The 18600-nt window shown below is 35.4% G+C and overlaps 1 protein-coding gene and 1 long non-coding RNA gene across 5 annotated transcripts; one reads left to right on the top strand and one right to left on the bottom strand.

Annotated features, from left to right (window-relative positions):
- Positions 1 to 955: 955 nt before the first annotated feature.
- LOC125671189 (uncharacterized) lies at positions 956 to 6405 on the bottom strand. Of its 2 annotated transcripts, XR_008802405.1 has the most exons (4): positions 6293 to 6405; positions 5569 to 5627; positions 2859 to 3030; positions 956 to 1404 (listed from the first exon to the last, which is right to left on the bottom strand). It is a non-coding gene; the product is annotated as an uncharacterized LOC125671189 (long non-coding RNA). The 2 variants fall into 2 exon arrangements; XR_007368539.2 differs by lacking the exon at positions 956 to 1404 and having other exon boundaries at positions 1455 to 3030.
- LOC125671168 (acidic mammalian chitinase-like) lies at positions 2235 to 17398 on the top strand. Of its 3 annotated transcripts, XM_048906693.2 has the most exons (13): positions 7125 to 7677; positions 7781 to 7848; positions 8627 to 8678; positions 9899 to 10091; positions 10414 to 10666; positions 10756 to 10880; positions 11000 to 11123; positions 11250 to 11435; positions 12031 to 12150; positions 13996 to 14141; positions 15074 to 15144; positions 15250 to 15858; positions 16768 to 17398. In XM_048906693.2, the coding sequence occupies exons 3-13, from the start codon at positions 8627 to 8629 to the stop codon at positions 16974 to 16976; spliced, it is 2088 nt and encodes a 695-aa protein (XP_048762650.1). In that variant the 5' UTR covers positions 7125 to 7677; positions 7781 to 7848; the 3' UTR covers positions 16977 to 17398. The 3 variants fall into 3 exon arrangements, with proteins under 3 accessions (XP_048762649.1, XP_048762650.1, XP_048762651.1); XM_048906692.2 differs by lacking the exons at positions 7125 to 7677; positions 7781 to 7848 and adding an exon at positions 2235 to 2394; XM_048906694.2 differs by lacking the exon at positions 7781 to 7848.
- Positions 17399 to 18600: the final 1202 nt, after the last annotated feature.

The following is an 18600-nucleotide window of genomic DNA, read 5'->3' as shown; positions in this document are numbered from 1 at the left end:
TTTTCTAATTTGTAATTAATTTAATTTGTAATAATTTTATTCACAAAAAGTGAAAGGGACTGGGTCAGCAGGCATAGCTTATTTTAGCCCTCTCCCGACATCAAGGTCATATACATGTACATGTAGATAAGTATACACACAAGTCAGGATATGGAAAAAGTATATTAATTATTGTGTGACTAGGAAAGTCATAAAATCGAATATGTATTCTTGAACTCAATATATGTATGTTGTTTGGAGAGAGAATCTGCGCGGGAATCATATCCAGAATACAAATTGTAATAGCCGATGTACTTATCATGTTAACTTTTAGAGGACGAAATAGTAGGATTTTAAACGGTTGATAAGTGCTACAAATTAAGAATGTTTCAAGAAAATTGTAAAACTCATTGTCTATATATATGGTTTCGGTCTATTTTTGAATGTCATAAATATACATTTAATGTGTTTTAATGGGTAAGCTGCCTTTTAAATATCACTTTTCGCTACAAATATCGTGCATTTGAAATCATATTTAGATGAATTCAACTCGATGAAGTAAAATTCTTGAATTCATTATCTTGAATGCAATCTTGTTTCACAGTGAGACTATTTATGTATGTCATGCGAAAAATTTGAATAACATAGTTTTGCATTATTCTAAGCTTAGATTCCTGAAGTAATCATAGTTTTTTAAAAGAGCTCAATTTCTTTGGCCCCAACCTCTTTATTTCTTGAATTATTTCATTCATTTTTAAGGTGGAGAAAAAATATCTTTATGAGACGAATTTTGCTTTTGGGTATGACATTTCATAAATCCAACTTGGTTACATGAAAACTATATATCCTGATATATCATCATATATAGATTTGGTACACTGCAGTGGCAATTTGGCATCGGAATCAGAACTCGACAGATTTAGTATTGTTTCAGATTCGGATTCTTTTCGTAAAGAAAAATATGATCAAATGAGGTAACAAGGATAATCATATGTACTATACAACACTGATAAAGAATAATCCTTACATTACGTTACATATTTAACTTCCCGTGGGGATCCGGATTAGAATAGGTCCTCAGTACCCCTTGCTTGTCGTAAGAGGTTACTAAATGGGGCGGTCCTTCGGATGAGACCGCAAAAAACGAGGTCCCGTATCACAGTAGGTGTGGCACGATAAAAAATCTCTCTCTGCTCAAAAGCCATAAGCGCAGAACAAAGGCCTAAATTTTGCAGCCCTTCACCGGCAATGGTGACGTCTCCATATGAGTGAAAAATTCTCGAAATGGACGTTAAACAATATACAATCAGTCGTTACATGTTTAACGGATTTCATTTCACATGTCTTCATTTATTTCTCCCAATTTACTTATAAAGAAATCAAGAACTTTAGAATTAAATACTGAAGAATTCTTTGAAGGACAATCTGTAAAGAGAAGATAATTAACAGTGATCAATCTCATAATCCCAAATGTGACAAATTCAAAAGTTTATTCCAGACAAACACCAGGGGTGCATTTTACAAAAGAACTTACGACTTACGACCAACTTTACATATCGGATTTCTCCAGCTTATTGTAAGATAATTCACTCCAATGTAAAATAGTGAAGAATTAATGTTGAAAATTAAGTTTCAGAAACGTTTTAATTCCTTCATTCAAACTAATAACTGTGTAATACAATTTAAGACTTGCGACTTTGTCGTAGGTTGTTTTGTAAAACGGGTCCCAGTAGTTTTGTATCATTAGTGCTGTATCAGATATACACCAGTAGTTTTGTATCATTAGTATTGTACCAGATATACATCAGTAGTTTTGTATCATTAGTAATGTATCAGATATACACCAGTAGTTTTGTATCATTAGTGTTGTATCAGACATACACCAGTAGTTTTGTATCATTAGTGCTGTATCAGATATACACCAGTAGTTTTGTATCATTAGTGTTGTATCAGATATACACCAGTAGTTTTGTATCATTAGTGTTGTACTAGACAATCAGTGTATTTATTGATATTGAATTATATTTAGCCCAACTGTTCCTTCACATACTGAAATTACTTGACTAAGTCTCGCATAATCACATACAACCAACAATATCAAAGTCTCTTATAGGAAATTAATTAATTGGATATGCATAAATTTTATTTGTGAGCAAAAATCATTAATATAAAAATATATGCTGCTAATGACTTATCATCACAGGAAACTTTGACAAGTTGCATGATATACTGCTTTGATGGATGGTCACGTGATTGTTCCGCTTGGTTGCGTCTAACAACAAACCAGGTGTAAAAGAAAAGTTTGCCGTCTTTCATTCACTCATCTGTCTCTTGCTGTGCACATTTTGGATTTATTTTTTCTGGAATTTTCTGTAACTTATTTATTATTATACCTATGAAAGGATTAAGCCGAAGGTAGGGTTAAACTTTAAACAAATTGTATCTCTTTCACTGTAGCCTACATATGATACATTTGCTGGATAAGTCTTGTTGTCAACTTCAATGGGTTTTTTTTTAATTGAATTAATAATTTTATGAATGAGGATGATTTGTAATAGAATTATTACCTAAATTAAGGAAGATTTTAACAATTAATTTTCTCAAAAATAATTATGTTATTTTTTTTATATGTCATATCCAATTAAAGTGTCATTTCCCGGCTGTACTTTGTACGAATTACACGTGTTTCCTATGATTAATGACAAAAACACAAAGTCATAACACCTTGGAAGCGGACAGGACTCGCACCTGTTGAAAGGTGCTGTTTCTTCCGACAAATGCGTCACGTATTCGTGATGCCAGTATTTTCTTTCCCTTTTGACTTAAGTTTATTCCTACATGAATGATTAGATTAGCATGAGCATAATTTGGTTGTAGACCTGCACGATGTGATTTCCTTCTTTCATTGAAACAGTCCTGAGTTACTGTACAAGGACCATAAAGATCTCGCCTGTCATTTGGTCTGACCCATTCGTAAGCTCTCGACGCTTTAATCACAGAAAGGCAATGCAGTGTTGTTACGTCGGCTACTTCCATGGCGATAACAGCACGCTAATAAAGAATAGCATACTAATATAGAAAACACCCATCTCAGTGTGAATAATTTTACATTTTTACATGCGAGAATTTGTTTAAATTTAGACAGATGTATTTATGATATAGCAGGATGTTTTAAAGACGTGACCTGAAGCTCACTAAGGTGACCGTGGTCGGTTTTCATTAATCTGGTGTGCCAATTGACTTTCAAGAATAACAGATACATTATATTGTAGATATATTTGCTTGTTTTGGGTATCAAAAAGAAATTTCATTTTTCAGATTGATATATTCGTATATATAAACCAATATAATTAAATACTTGATTTATTACTTTTATCCGCAGTGTTGTATCTATAGGAATCGATGGAGTGGAATTTTGCTCAATTATTATTATTTTTTCATAATAAACAACATTTAAATTCTTTAAAAATGATAAAGCAGACAGTTATTACTTGTCGAAAATGTTATGGATCAAGAAAGAGATGTTGAGCCTATAACGATTCTAGACTCGAGCTATGCATAATTCATATAATTTCTTAACGACCCTACCGATGACTTGACAATCATTCTACTACTCTAACAATGACACGAATGACCCCGTTTCCGTGTTCTGGTTTGTGTTTGGCCATGCTGATGCAAACTTTCAGCCTCTGTTTTCTATTTTAATGACGAGTAAAACATCATCTTGTTGTTTGGGAACTTTGACATTAAGTACCATTATAATTCAGATTCATGAAGGTGACTCTGGTTTAAAAAAAACCCACGCAGGCTGAACCACGAGTTGAGAAGATATTCCATTTTCTTTTATGGGGGTGGTTTGATTTAACATTAATGACATGGGGGGGGGGGGCAGTTTGAGATTACCGACAACTGTTTGCGTGTTATAGAGGTTTCTTAGAATTTGTATGAAGACATTGCATAAGCCACACTCTATTTTCCAAATTAGATTAGTTAATGATGATTTTTACTGTCTCAACGTAAACCAGGTCTGTTCTAATTCTTAGGTTAATATTTCCATAGAGGTGTTCATGTTTCTCCTAGTACTGTTCAATGTCTCCACAATATTGTAGATATTTCCCTCGTCTTGTGAATATTGTCCTAGTATTGCTAAACTTTCTAATAGAACTGTTAATACGTACGTAGTACTATTGGTGTTTCCACAGTACTATTAGTATTTCCCTAGTTACTTAAAATATGTCCCTGGAACTGGAAATATTTTCCTGTTAATATTGATATTCCTTAGAACTATTAATGTATTTGGAGGGAGAGGGCAAAATGAGTTTTAAAATGTATGTCTAATCCCATTGTATACCACTGATACAATAGAATGTGTGTGTAATCCCATTGTATACTACTGATACAATAGAATGTGTGTGCAATCCCATTGTATACTACTGATACAATAGAATGTGTGTCTAATCCCATTGTATACTACTGATACAATAGAATGTGTGTCTAATCCCATTGTATACCACTAATACAATAGAATGTGTGTCTAATCCCATTGTATACCACTGATTCAATGGAATGTGTGTCTATTCCCATTGTATACCACTGATACAATAGAATGTGTGTCTAATCCCATTGTATACCACTGATACAATAGAACGTGTGTAAATCAGCTGTTAGTGTTTTCTTTGTAGTCTTCATGATTCCTTAGCATTTTTAATATTTCCCTATTACTTTTGATGTTCCCGAGTATTGTTCATATTTCCCTAGAACTGATCATATTTTCCTAGTTTTGTTCATATTTCCCTAGCACTCTTACGTTTCCCTAGAACTGTTCATATTTTCCTAGTTTTGTTCATATTTCCCTAGTACTGTTTAAATTTCCCTAGAACTGTTAATGTTTTCCTAGTTTTGTTCATATTTCCCTAGTATTGTATAAGTTTCCCTAGAACTGTTCATGTTTTCCTAGTTTTGTTCATATTTCCCAAGTATTGTATAAGTTTCCCTAGAACTGTTAATGTTTTCCTAGTTTTGTTCATATTTCCCAAGTATTGTATAAGTTTCCCTAGAACTGTTCATGTTTTCCTAGTTTTGTTCATATTTCCCAAGTATTGTATAAGTTTCCCTAGAACTGTTCATGTTTTCCTAGTTTTGTTCATATTTCCCTAGTATTGTATAAGTTTCCCTAGAACTGTTCATGTTTTCCTAGTTTTGTTCATATTTCCCAAGTATTGTATAAGTTTCCCTAGAACTGTCCATGTTTTCCTAGTTTTGTTCATATTTCCCTAGTATTGTATATGTTTCCCTAGAACTGTTAATGTTTTCCTAGTTTTGTTCATATTTCCCTAGTATTGTATATGTTTCCCAAGAACTGTTCATGTTTTCCTAGTTTTGTTCATATTTCCCTAGTATTGTATAAGTTTCCCTAGAACTGTTCATATTTTCCTACATTTGTTCATTATTTCCCTAGTAATGTTAGTGATTCCTAAGAACTGTTCAGAGAAGGGCAAACAAACAATATTTCTCCAGTGTTGTCATATTTCCCCAAATTTGTCTTGAGATAAAATAATACAGAAAGATTTAAAAGGGAAATAATCATACCTGTAAAGTACTTCCAACATGACTGCCGTCCTATTAGTGTTTGCAAACATTATGAATACCTGTAAGTACACCTTATTAACAGACAAGCATGCATCTGTGATAATTTACATGTACATAGAATAAGTTAGACAAGATTGAAGAGACTTAGGTCAGACGAAGTAAATAGTGTTGTTTGTCATATTACTTCTTATATATTCACAAACCGGTGGTATACTATTTTTGAAAATTTTGTTAAGCTTGCATTGTAGATTTCACACCTCTAGGTTTGGAATGATAATTAGAAGGGTTTCGAATATGCGTAAATAAAAACATATGTGGATATTGTAAGTATAGATAGCATTACTTTAGATATAACTCACAAAGCTTTCAACAATGAATAACAAAATTATAGAATAAGATTTCAATATATACACATCATAACTTATTGAATATTAAATGTAAGGTTTTAAACATTGAACCTTTTGGTTAAAGTACAACGCCCCATAGATACATCATGGTTGTTTGTTTGGTTGATTGGGGGGGGGGGGGTTATAATTATTTTTTTTTATTTAAGTCACATTTATTTTGAATATACGTCACAAGTTTTTAACTATATTTCAAGAAATACTTAGAATACATTCCAAGTTTTGCACATAGATACAAGTATCAAAACTTTGACATAATAACAAAAATATCATATCCATATAAAACACTAAATCATATTCAAATTGAAACAGTAACCAACCTCATTTTCTCTCTGTCCCGTCCCGATGATTGCTACTAGTCACACTGTGTGTGATTTCATTAACTCGTCCCGATGATTGCTACTAGTCACACTGTGTGTGATTTCATTAACTCGTCCCGATGATTGCTACTAGTCACACTGTGTGTGATTTCATTAACTCGTCCCGATGATTGCTACTAGTCACACTGTGTGTGATTTCATTAACTCGTCCCGATGATTGCTACTAGTCACACTGTGTGTGATTTCATTAACTTGTTTGAACTCCCTCGCAAATAATTATTGTTGTGATTAATTAATGAAGAAAGAAGTCAACTAATTTCATGAACTAGTTCCGAATGAATAATGATAATAATTAATATGTACTTTAATATGAACGTCAGACATGAGTGTGTCATGAACATTCCGTGTTCTTGCACTGGAGAACTTTTTAAAGTGGTAACAAAAAATATTAACTCTCAAAGAAATATAGCATGAAGCATTAATTATCTTTATAAAGAAAATACTATTCTTAAATAAGATTCTTAATATTTTTCAGTCATAGTGAAATAAAACTATGACGAACTGGTAGCAAACAAACTATTCACTCAAATTGTGACCAATTTTTAGTTAATTTGTTGAATGAAATAGCATTTCGACTGAAATACTGATGTACCAATTCAACTCCATCTAAACAACAAAACACATGTCTGTAACGAATCATAAACTGCATTTAGCCATCAATACTAATTAATCATCTTGTCCCCGTGACCTGAAATGATCGACAGCTGATTGGTACCACTAGGAGGACCGGAAAACTAATGCATTATAAATACGTCTGTCATATCGTCCAATCAAACCATAACGGTATTTTCATACCATAGGGTGGCCTCTACGTGGATGTATTTCACTTTTAAGTGACCCCCTAAATTAACTTGATGTAGAAATTGTGTACTACCGGAAAACTATCCTGTAACAAATACGCCGGCTAATCTTCGAATAAATCATCGATCAAGATGGTGATGAAATACTTCATGATCGAGGCTTATTTTGGTTCATCAGGTGCACCAGTAATTCTAAATTCAGTAAATCTCAAGCCACAGTTATAGTGAATGCTATATAAGAACGGACGTTTTTGGATAGATGCAATAGTCAATACCAAAATTTCATATTTGAAGGCATTTTATTTCTTACGAAAAGGAAAATCATGAAGAGTTTTGTCAGAAACAAATAATATTCCCGCCTCCTTATCACAAACTGTAACATGGGCTAGCAGATCATACGGAAATGAGAGGGATTGTTTCCTACACATCGTGTTTTACAGCCAGCACACGGATTTTTAAAATACGTCATCCACAACACGTGATACTCAATGAAGCAATATTCACAGTGATGATAACACGGACATAGTATGAATAATAATCTGACCTAATTTGAATATTACAGTGTGGTGTAATTTATTTCTTTTATATTTTTGTTTTTATTCATTTGTTTTCTTAAAATACCACACAGCGTAACGTACTATAAAAGTCCTTAGTTCTGGTTGAACATCAAAGACGGACCGTGCGGGGAGGTGGAAGGTTGGTCTCGCTGCTTTATGTAAATGCGTAGACTTAATTGATCATAAATGTTTATGTGTACTGCACAGAGAATAAGATTGACGAGTTTTCATCCCTGTCTATTGTTTAAACTTTAACCTTTATTTATACATGATACTCTCAGTCATACGATTTTGATAATGTAATAATATAAGTTGATATATATGTAGTTGGATGATGTTCATGCATGGGATACAAACTGAAAACAGTTTTGACACATTTTAACTAAGCATTCTCAATTCATAATGGGAGGAAAACCTGGGAAATCTTGTAATTTGCTCTTTTTTATCATAATTAGTAATTTTCATTTAAATACATCTTTTTTAATTTTGCGTTCCTGTTATTATTATTATTTATTACTATTTCATAAAACACTGTTTTAGGTAAACAATTGTTATATATGAAAGAACACCCCATTTACAAACAGTTACGATATGCTTGGCGCTTACGGCGTTTGAGCAGGGAGGGATCTTTATCGTGCCTCGCCTTCTGTGACACGGGGCCTCAGTTTTTACGGTATCATCAGAAGGACCGCCCCATTTAATTGCCTTCTACAACAAGCAAGGGGTTCTGAGGACCTATTCTAACCCGGATCACAATGGGATTTATTACTTGTGCATACAATACATTATGCGTGAAAATGTCTGCATAAAAACAGGACATATCCAGCATGCATAACCCAAATAATATGCATGACATTAACTTTATATTATTTGCACACCATAAAAATTAATTCTGATTTTTTTCTTTTGACTTTCAGATGACCAGAATGAATCTTACATCTTTGTTAATTGTTTTGGTAATTCTTAAAGGTAAGCTTTCGATTTCGTTTGTATAAGCCTGTAATCTTTATTTGTTGAAAATATCAGAACATCACATTGATATAAATTATAATCACATGCATTTGTTTTACAACGTCTGAATACTAAGAATATAAACCTAACGATACCCTCCTGAGAATGTCCGTCATTTATGCTTCCAGCGAATTGGCAACACAAATGTATTTACAGTCGTTCTCTTTTACGATAATTTATCTACAAATCATGTATGATATGATTGCATTCATCACCTCATATCTCCGAAAACAGCGACAGAACGTGGCTCAACCCGATTTTCTGTATCCTTCGTAACAGGACCGCTCTGAACAAGTGCACTGATTCTGATTGGCTGATACATGTACCTTCTATCTAGAATTATGCTGGGGAATTTTTTGAGTTATTTATAAGCTTTAATTTCAATATATTTTTGCTAATATACATTGTATTTATTTATGGCCATATCTCAACAAGGAGAATGATTTTTTTTTCAACACAACAATTGTAAGATTTGTATTCTGAACGGCACATTTACAAAGACGTCAGTGATGTGAGACGGAGAATGGTGCTCTTGAATCATGCTCTGTTGCTGTTATGGATTGGTTATTGGTATTACGTCACTCATATTGAAACGTCACCAGCTGTAGGTGAGGCATCACGAATTTAGGTCGATGTTTAGCGTTAAGGGTCGTAGCAGTGAGGATTCTTTAACGTCCAAACGCCTGTCGCAACATGGGACCTCCGTTTTAAGGTGATATTTGAAAGGCCCATGATTCTCACTTTTAAATGCCGAGCGTTAGGCGAAGGGGCAATCATTGCCTATATTAACGTCTTTGGTTTGACGCGGCCATGACACGAGTGGGGCTCAAACTCACGACCTTCCAGTTTCGAAGCGAACGCTCTACCACTGGGTTACCGCGACCGGTCTCCCTTTTTTATTTTATTTTTGGAGATAAGAATTAATTTTAAAATACAGTCATGCAAGACATAGTTTTGAAGATATATCGTAAAAGAAAACCGCCTAGCAGTAAATACATTTGCTTTGCTTATTCCCTAGAAGAGCAAATGACCGGTATTCTCAGGAGGGTATCGTTCGATGTAATTTTACCTTCTGTGAATTTGTAGTATACGGACATAGAAAATATTTACGGAAACAAGTGCCTTTAGAGGCAGAGAACATCAAAAGTGTAAATGTATTTTATATATTTTCCCTCTAGTTTGCCATAGTTACAATAGAGTGTGTTATTACACAAACTGGGCTCAATATCGACCTAACAATGGAAAATATGTCCCCGAAAACCTGGATCCGTACCTCTGTACCCACATTGTCTATGCTTTCGCCAAAATGAATGGTAACAGGCTCGTGGCTTTCGAATGGAATGACGAATCAACGGACTGGATGCGAGGAATGTATGTTTGAATTTAAGTGGAGAAAATATTGTTCTTAACCAGACTGATAAAATCAGAGATTGCAATTCATGTTACGCTGAAGTTTTAAAGGATGCATTCTAGTCACATTCACTGACATTTTATTTCAGTGGTGTATGAAAGATTTATCAGATGTATACACTTTTTTCTCTCAACTGAATAATAGAGACTCATTGGATTAATGTTCCTTCTTAATTGGGATGTTAATTTGATGAACGATAGAAACAACATACTGTATGCATTGGTATAGTAGATTATTATGTTAGAGACTAGGATTGATGTATTCTGCACCATATCATAACAGGTATGCCAAATTCAATGACATTAAGGTAAAGAACCCGGCCTTGAAGACTTTGCTGGCCGTAGGTGGATGGAACATGGGTTCTAAGCCCTTCACTCATATGGTAAAGACAGTCGAAAGCAGAGCAGAATTTACCAAATCCACCATTCAGTTCCTACGAGAAAGAAATTTTGACGGCCTCGATTTGGATTGGGAATATCCCGCCAACAGAGGCAGTCCCAGAGAAGATAAAGACAGATTTACCAAGCTTGTTATTGTAAGCTTTCTCTGTCAATTAACACACATATTTCGAATCTTGCTTACATGCTAAAGAAATAAACGAGGTATTTGCTAAATCTTTTTCAGCAACTCAGATCGGCTTTCAATCAAGAAGCAGCAATGACAGGAAAGGCGCCATTATTGTTGACTGCCGCTGTGGCTGCTGGGAAAAAGAAAGTAGATTCCGGTTACGACGTTGCTGCCATAGCAAGGTTGGTATTTCTAACCAAGACGCTCTTTGTTCACATATTTTGTGAAATATATTCGTATTAAGTACTTTTATCAACATTTCACTTAACTCGCTAGTTAAGCATTTTGATTTATTTCCCAGTCACATGGATTTCATAAATGTAATGACGTATGATTTACACGGACCATGGGAAAAGTTTACGGGACACAATAGTCCTTTATATGCTAGAAGTGTAGAAGCTGAACCCGAGAATGAGTTGAACGTCGTAAGTAGAAAGATGATGAATCTTAAATTCTCAACGCATGTATATACTATTTATGTGCAAAATATAACACTTCTCATAAAAAAGAAGCCGAGAATTTAAATTCTTTCATGTATACATTGTGAACAGGCTTGGGCTGCTGAATACTGGTTCCAAAAAGGACTGCCCAGAGAGAAACTGAATGTTGGTTTAGCCCTGTATGGGCGATCCTTCACTTTACAAGATCCCTACAACAACGGAGTTGGAGCTCCTGCTAAGGGGAAGGGCAATGCTGGAAACTACACAAGGGAGGCGGGATTCTTGTCCTACTTTGAGGTAAATTTATTTTTCTAACTAAGCATTGATAAAAGAAAAATAATCTGATACTGTCTAATACGCAAGTTTCGAGATGCGTCCGGGTTATTACCCTTTAGAGAACTCTCGTACACAGTAACGTGTGTATATCTGTTGCCGATATATAGGAAGAGTTCCACTCTCATGGTCCTTCGTCCTCTATTACTTGTAAATTGACATTTTGTTTTGATTTTAGCAAAGCATTTCTTTCGGCGGTATTTTATATCATAATTCCTAAATTTATTGTTTTATCGTTTTCCTCACTGACTGTTGGTGCACTGTGTCCTATATGAGCATTTATAGTACATGTAGCACTAAATACAACTCCTAAAAAGGAGAGCTTTTATCTCGAAACTTGGGTATTGCAAAGTAAAAATGATTTGTGTACATAAAGATAAGTGCAAATGCGTTTATTTTTACTATTTAGTTTTGTGAGTAAAGTACAATCCGACATTAAAATTTTCATGAAATAACGCAGCCTTACTCACAAAAAGAATCTTGAACATGGGTAAATTTTCTTTGAGATCGCTAAGCTTACCTACCTATTGATTAGGATGTGGATTTTTTATTATGTCAGGTGTGCCAGAAAATATCGGAGGGAGCTCAAAGACACTACATAAAGGAACAAAAGTCACCCTATATAACATATGCTGACCAGTGGGTTGGATATGACGATATGGAGAGTTTAGCTATTAAGGTTAGTAGGATAACAGCGAGAGGGACTGTTCTGCAACAGAAGTTAAGTTTATTATCAAAAATTTAACATTCACATCATATCCATATCGTTGGGCTCCCACTGTGAAATTCGTCATTCAACTCATTACATGTGGTCAAAATCGGAGAAATATATATATGCAAATTCGTAAATTAGAATGGACCAATCCGATACTCTGAAAACAATTTAGAACTCTTTCATATTTACAGAATAACGTTTATTGCTTTTTCGCATATACTTAGAAAAATCTGTACAATCATTTAAGGTCGTTGACGTCAAAATACAATCAATAATGGTAAACAGTCAAAGTCCATGTGTGAATAGTTCTCGAACCAGGTATCGCTATGTACAGACACATAACGCGAATTCTCATTGGTTCCAATCCATCAAGGTTTTGCAATGGCGTGGTTTCTTTATTCCATGCATGCTAATGTTAACTATCCACTATATTTTTTCGAATTTGCCCACGGGTGATAAGTAGAAATATTTAGCGATAGTATTTCCACAGAAATGCAAAATTAATGTACCGGTATATAGCTTGGTATTATGATTGTGTTAAATAAGACTACGGAAATTCCTTGCATTGTGTTGATATGAAAGTATATCTAGAAATTTGAACTGTATCAGAAAGAAATGAAAAACTAAAGATAGCAAACAGCGATCAATCTAATGTAAAACTTATACGGTACCAATTTTGATGCATCAGATGCGCATTTCGACAAATAATGTCTGTTCAGTGATGCTCAAGCCGAAATATTGGAAATCCGAAATAACAATAAACTTGCAAGAACTAAAAAGAAAAACAGAGTGCCAAAGACTGGAGTCAAATTCGTCTAAGGATCAGAGCTATGCATGAGGGAGATAATCCTTAATTTTGAAATTAATTTCTAATAAATCCTATAAATAATACAAAGTTGGAAGTAGAGAAAACACGGACCCCTCAACACACCAGGGGCTGGAATCATGTGCCCAAGGGGAATAAGCGTGCCCTGTTGACCGGTCATATCCGCCATTAACCCTGTGTCTTTATTAGGCAAAGGGGAAAAGATATAGTCTAACTCAGTATGTAAAGAACGGATTAACAATATGTCTGAAACACGTCAGACAACATTCGACTTAATGACAGATTGTATTTAGATCATTATAACGATCATAGAATTTTCGAAATCCTGACTTTCAACAAAGCTATTGAATACCCTGTAACATCAACTTATTTGTCAGTAGCCTGCCTCGATTTGAAAATTAATCATACGCAAAACATGCTTTCGTGTATCGAATAAGTTGAAAGACATGTACACCAAAACCAGGTGATAATGGAATATTGCTACATAATATGGGAAGTTGACGATTGATAATCTGAAGTCATCCCATTTGTCATAAAGTTGAATTGTTGGTTTGTCGTTAGCGTCTATGTTAGATAAAATATCCAAATATGAAGCAAATATGGAAGACTGCGTGGCTTCTTTTATTTCAAGTTCAATAGAATATATTAAATCAATAAATGACCAAAAGTGGGTACTGATAATGGCTAAAATGTCGTCAATATATCTAAATGTTGAGTTGAAAGTCACAGGAAGAGATTTTTTCCTTCCCATGTAGAAGCTTTTGAATAAATTCTGCCTCATAAGAATACAAAAACAGAACAGATAATAAAGGAGCACAATTCGTGCACATGAAAACTCAACAGACTGTTGGAAGACCTGATCACCAAACACTACGTATAAATTGTCAATGAGGAACTCCAGTGGGGGGGTTTTAATTTCAAATTCGGATTTAATCAAATCAGAATTTTATATTCTGAAATCATGCCTGTTTGTGCTTTTGTAGGTTGATTTCATCAAAAATAAGAAATATGGTGGCATCATGGTCTGGGCGCTGGATTTGGATGACTTCAATTTTATCTGTAATTCAACCACTGAGACCTACCCTCTCTTAAGGAGGATCAACCAACAGCTGGGTGTCACAATCCCGCAGTAAGACTTCCCTGTTTTTCATTTTTGTATTTTATTTGATATTTGAAATTTTCAGCTTGTTTGGTGTACCCACTCTATGATGCACTGCTGTAGTCAGTATTGTATGCCAAACATACGTGCAAAACACACCACGTGAACTTTGAAACCGTTTTATCTAAAGCAGATCAATGATAACATTAGTGCAAGCAGATTCCTGTGGAGAAGATATTGCATGTTAAAATGCATACACGTATAATGATCCTTACTTTTGAGTTCGTGTCTTACATAGTCTTGTTTTTATTAGGAATACATTTGAGAGACAAAATAAGATATTTTTTTCAACAGTGGGGGTAGTTCTGTGAATCGAGTTCCTCCATCTCAGCCCAAACCAGAATTAAGGGTACAAACTAGCAAACCAAAATTGCCTCAGGCTAGTAAAACGACATGGTTTCGGCCTAAACCAGAACCCAAGAGGTACCTCTAAGTTGGATTACTACTAGTATGTAGTTGAGTGGATTTGGTCGTTAGCGTAACTGACAGTAACCAAACTCTTGTAGTAACAAATAGAAAAGATGTTCCCTTCCATAGTTGTAGCATGTGTTTTGAGATAGTTTTAACCTTAACTAATCAGACAATCTAGATTAATTTATATCCTAACAACGATCATTGAACAAAAATTTGACATGATAATCCCTGCATGATGGACTTAGAATGGGTGACAGTTAATGACAAGAAATTATTAATTATCAATATGTACCAGGTTTGTATAGTTCGCAGTTAATGACAAGAAATTATTAATTATCAATATATACCAGGTTTGTATAGTTCGCATTTTGAACAATGAATATTTTTCATCGCAACTCATACTCTGTTCAAACACACCATAATACATTTTACACATTACACATTCCAGTGAATCGGACGTTACAAAATCTTCCTGTCTCTCTTTGCAGGACCCCGGCAAATACACGCCCTTCTTCTGGCCTTAGTTCTGGGTCAAAACCCTCTCGTACTCCTGGTTCTCGTAAGTCAATTGGATCGCATCTCATTCCTTGTAAATTCAAGTGGTTCAATAAGACAAATTTCTTAATACAAATTTGATCAACTTAAAGTTTTATATCATTTTCAGAAAGTCCCAAACCTTCTGGGGGCAAGGCATTTAAGTGTGAGGTTGGGGGAGATGGTTACTACCCTAGTCCATACTCTTGTGAAGAATACTACATGTGTAACGATGGACACGCCCACCACTTCAAGTGTGCCTCGGGATTGCTCTTCAACAGCCAGTTCAACTATTGCGGTTGGCCTAAGGATGTAGTGTGCGATTTAGACGCCGCCCGTAAGAAAGCCAACCAAGCCTTAGTTAACGAACCCCAACCCGTACATATCGAACCCAAACCCGTACCACCCAAGCCAAAACAGCCGATCCGGGGTACGCCTCCACCAGTTTACGATACAGTCCCAGATAACCGAAATGCATTTCAATTCAAACCTAATATGCCACAGCAGCAGCAACCGGTGATTAAGCAGCAAATTGTTAATCAGAAGATACAGCAACAAGTTCCAAAGCAACCGATTGTAGCGCCGCAACAGCCACGGCGAAATGTGCAACAGCAACAACCCCCACGACCGATGCCACAAAACCAACCAAGTGTTATGGATTCTGTAGCCTCTAACGACCCATGGAACTGGTCGCCATTCCAAGAACAGCAGCAAAACACTTTGCCATTCTACTGGAATAGTACGTATTTCGAGAACAATGGGATGGAATAAATGATTGATTGAATATTGTTTAACGTCCCTCTCGAGAATATTTCACTCATATGGAGACGTCACCATTGCCGGTGAAGGGCTGCAAAATTTAGGCGCTTTTGGCCTTTAAGCAGGGAGGGATCTTTATCGTGCAACACCTGCTGTGACATGGGCCTCGGTTTTTGCGGTCTCATCCGAAGGACCGCCCCATTTAATCGCTTCTTACGACAAGCAAGGGGTACTGAGGACCTATTCTAACCCGGAGCCCCACGGGATTGGAATAAATTAAATATACATACAACTTGGTAAACTTCTTAAAACATATAAAGATGGAGCAGAAAAATAGATTATACTATGAATTAACGTTGGCATTCCTATATTCAATCATTTAAAAATGTTATTACTAAAGTTACTGAGTGACTTATAACTTCGCAATTCATTGCGAGAGGAGATATAGTAACGGGGGCCTTTTGTGTGTGTGTATTTAACACTGAGCTTGTAGACAAACTACATGCCACCTTTTTTGCTCGATTGATTTGATACGTCATGTGTAGCTTTGTTATCAAGAGAGGAAGAATCCAAATGATTTTGTGGTCAAAAGGTCAAAATTCAATGCCACAACTGGACTTCATAGAAAAAGGCTGTAAACACTCTACAGGTCATATTGTTTGATTGATATGTAGCTTTGTTTTCAAGAGAGGAAGGAGGCCCTATTGAGTTTGGGAGGTCACTATGGGACTTCACAGAAAAGGCGTGAAGACCCTCGTTGTGAGGGGATATCCCCGGCCTTGTGGAGTTCTTGTTTTGTTTTGATATTCTTATAGTGACTGATTGGACAGTTATATAACCTTTTTTCCATCGATAAATGATTGATTCAATTCATTTCTCTTTATTTCAGTGTTCCGAACCGATTTATCGCAGGAGTTTTGCACTGGGAAGGCAAATGGTATGTACGTCGATTCCGACAATTGCCGTGGATTCATAGAGTGCGTTTCTGAAATATCGTTCAAAGGAATGTGCAGTCCGGGAATGGCTTTCGACTCCCAAAGACATTTGTGTGACTACGAACAAAATGTGGCTGGATGTTATGAAGCAAGCCTTGTTTAAAACAGTGCCATGGTTGAACACTGCATAATCATATATAATTCACTTGTACGTTGTAAACGTTGAGTCAGTCCCTAGAAAGAAAGAAAAAATATTAAATTCGCTAGAATATTGCCGTTTTCGCACAAAATCTCTGCAGTGTGTTAAATTCGCTAGAATCTGTTTCTATTCTCGAAAAAATTGTAACAAGCACGGTGATAATGTATGGTCAGATTTAAATTTGTAAATATTTCTAGGGTTGCCTCTTCCATTAATTTATTACGCTTTAAAATACAATCTGTCTTTTTCTTTTTCATGGCTAATATGCTAACCATGCACTTAGCTTTATGTGATTTGCTGTTGTATATATATATTAAAAAAAAACATACGTTGGCTCTGGGGAATCCAGGCATGAATATTTATAAAATAAAGGTTTTAACAAAACATTCGGTTTTTTTGTTGCATATGTTTAACATGATGAAGTTCCTGGCATGGCTTGTTTTATAATAAGATACATATATACTGTACAGTGGTAGACGTTGCATCCTGCTTAACGCTGCCGGAAATTCGCGCCATAGACAGGACCAATCACAATGGTGTGGCTACAATTTATGTTCAACAGGAACAGAGACCTTTAACATTTTAACTACACTAATCAAACAGACCTTGGTGAAAGACGTGTCGGTGTATTGGCGCTACGCACGATAATGTTGCCGAACGTATTATATAAGTTTTTATACAAGACGTAGCTTGCAAGGCTTTACGCAAAACTTCACCTGAACACCAGTGCTGTATAAGGCGGTTGTACTGTAAAACTTCACCTGAACACCAGTGCTGTATAAGGTGGTTGTACTGTAAAACTTCACCTGAACACCAGTGCTGTATAAGGCGGTTGTACTGTAGAACTCTGAACACCAGTGCTGTATAAGGCGGTTGTACTGTAGAACTCTGAACACCAGTGCTGTATAAGGCGGTTGTACTGTAGAACTCTGAACACCAGTGCTGTATAAGGCGGTTGTACTGTAGAACTGTCCGTCTGTCGGCACTTTCTGTGACACGCGATAAGTTTTCTTGGGAAGATTTTGATAAACTTTGCACGAACTTAAGTACCCCTTTTCGTAGACAACGAGAAGATCACTGGGACAAGACACTGGGCACTCCATTTCCATACGAGTGCAACGACAACATAGACAATGTGCGAAGTATGTTATCCGCACATAAAATAACTTGAATGTGTCTTTTCCCAATACATAAAGACGTGTATGTCCACACCTATTTGACAGACTTGGGTTATTCTGACTTTAACACACTTATTTGACAGACTTGAGTTATTCTGATTTTAACACAGCTTGTATTTGCATTCTTCCATTTGATGAACTTGTATACAGTTGACTTTAAAACGGCTTGCTTTGCAGTCCTCCATCAATTGAACACACATTCAACATGAAATTTGTGTGAGGTTTGGTAATTTATTCTTGAACAAATGACTTGAAACAAAGAAAATGTTGAGATAAGATTATGCAAGAACATAATTATAATATCACAACACTTGCATTACATAATTGCAAGAAATGAAGTCTCATCCCATCCCATGACACAATTATTGCATATTTAACTCAAAATATTTACATAATTATGCAAAAAGTCC

This window comes from Ostrea edulis, chromosome 4 (genome assembly GCF_947568905.1).
Source record: "Ostrea edulis chromosome 4, xbOstEdul1.1, whole genome shotgun sequence".
Taxonomy (NCBI): Eukaryota; Metazoa; Mollusca; class Bivalvia; order Ostreida; family Ostreidae; genus Ostrea; species Ostrea edulis.
The sequence above is the reverse complement of the archived record's forward strand: the minus strand, read 5'-3'. Positions and strand labels throughout refer to the sequence as shown.

Coding starts and splice junctions, on each gene's coding strand:
- LOC125671168 (XM_048906692.2), top strand. CDS start 8,627: ATGACCAGAATGAATCTTACATCTTTGTTAATTGTTTTGGTAATTCTT. Junction 11,436..12,030: donor GATTCTTGTCCTACTTTGAG/GTAAATTTATTT, acceptor TTATTATGTCAG/GTGTGCCAGAAAATATCGGA. Junction 15,145..15,249: donor CTCTCGTACTCCTGGTTCTC/GTAAGTCAATTG, acceptor TATCATTTTCAG/AAAGTCCCAAACCTTCTGGG.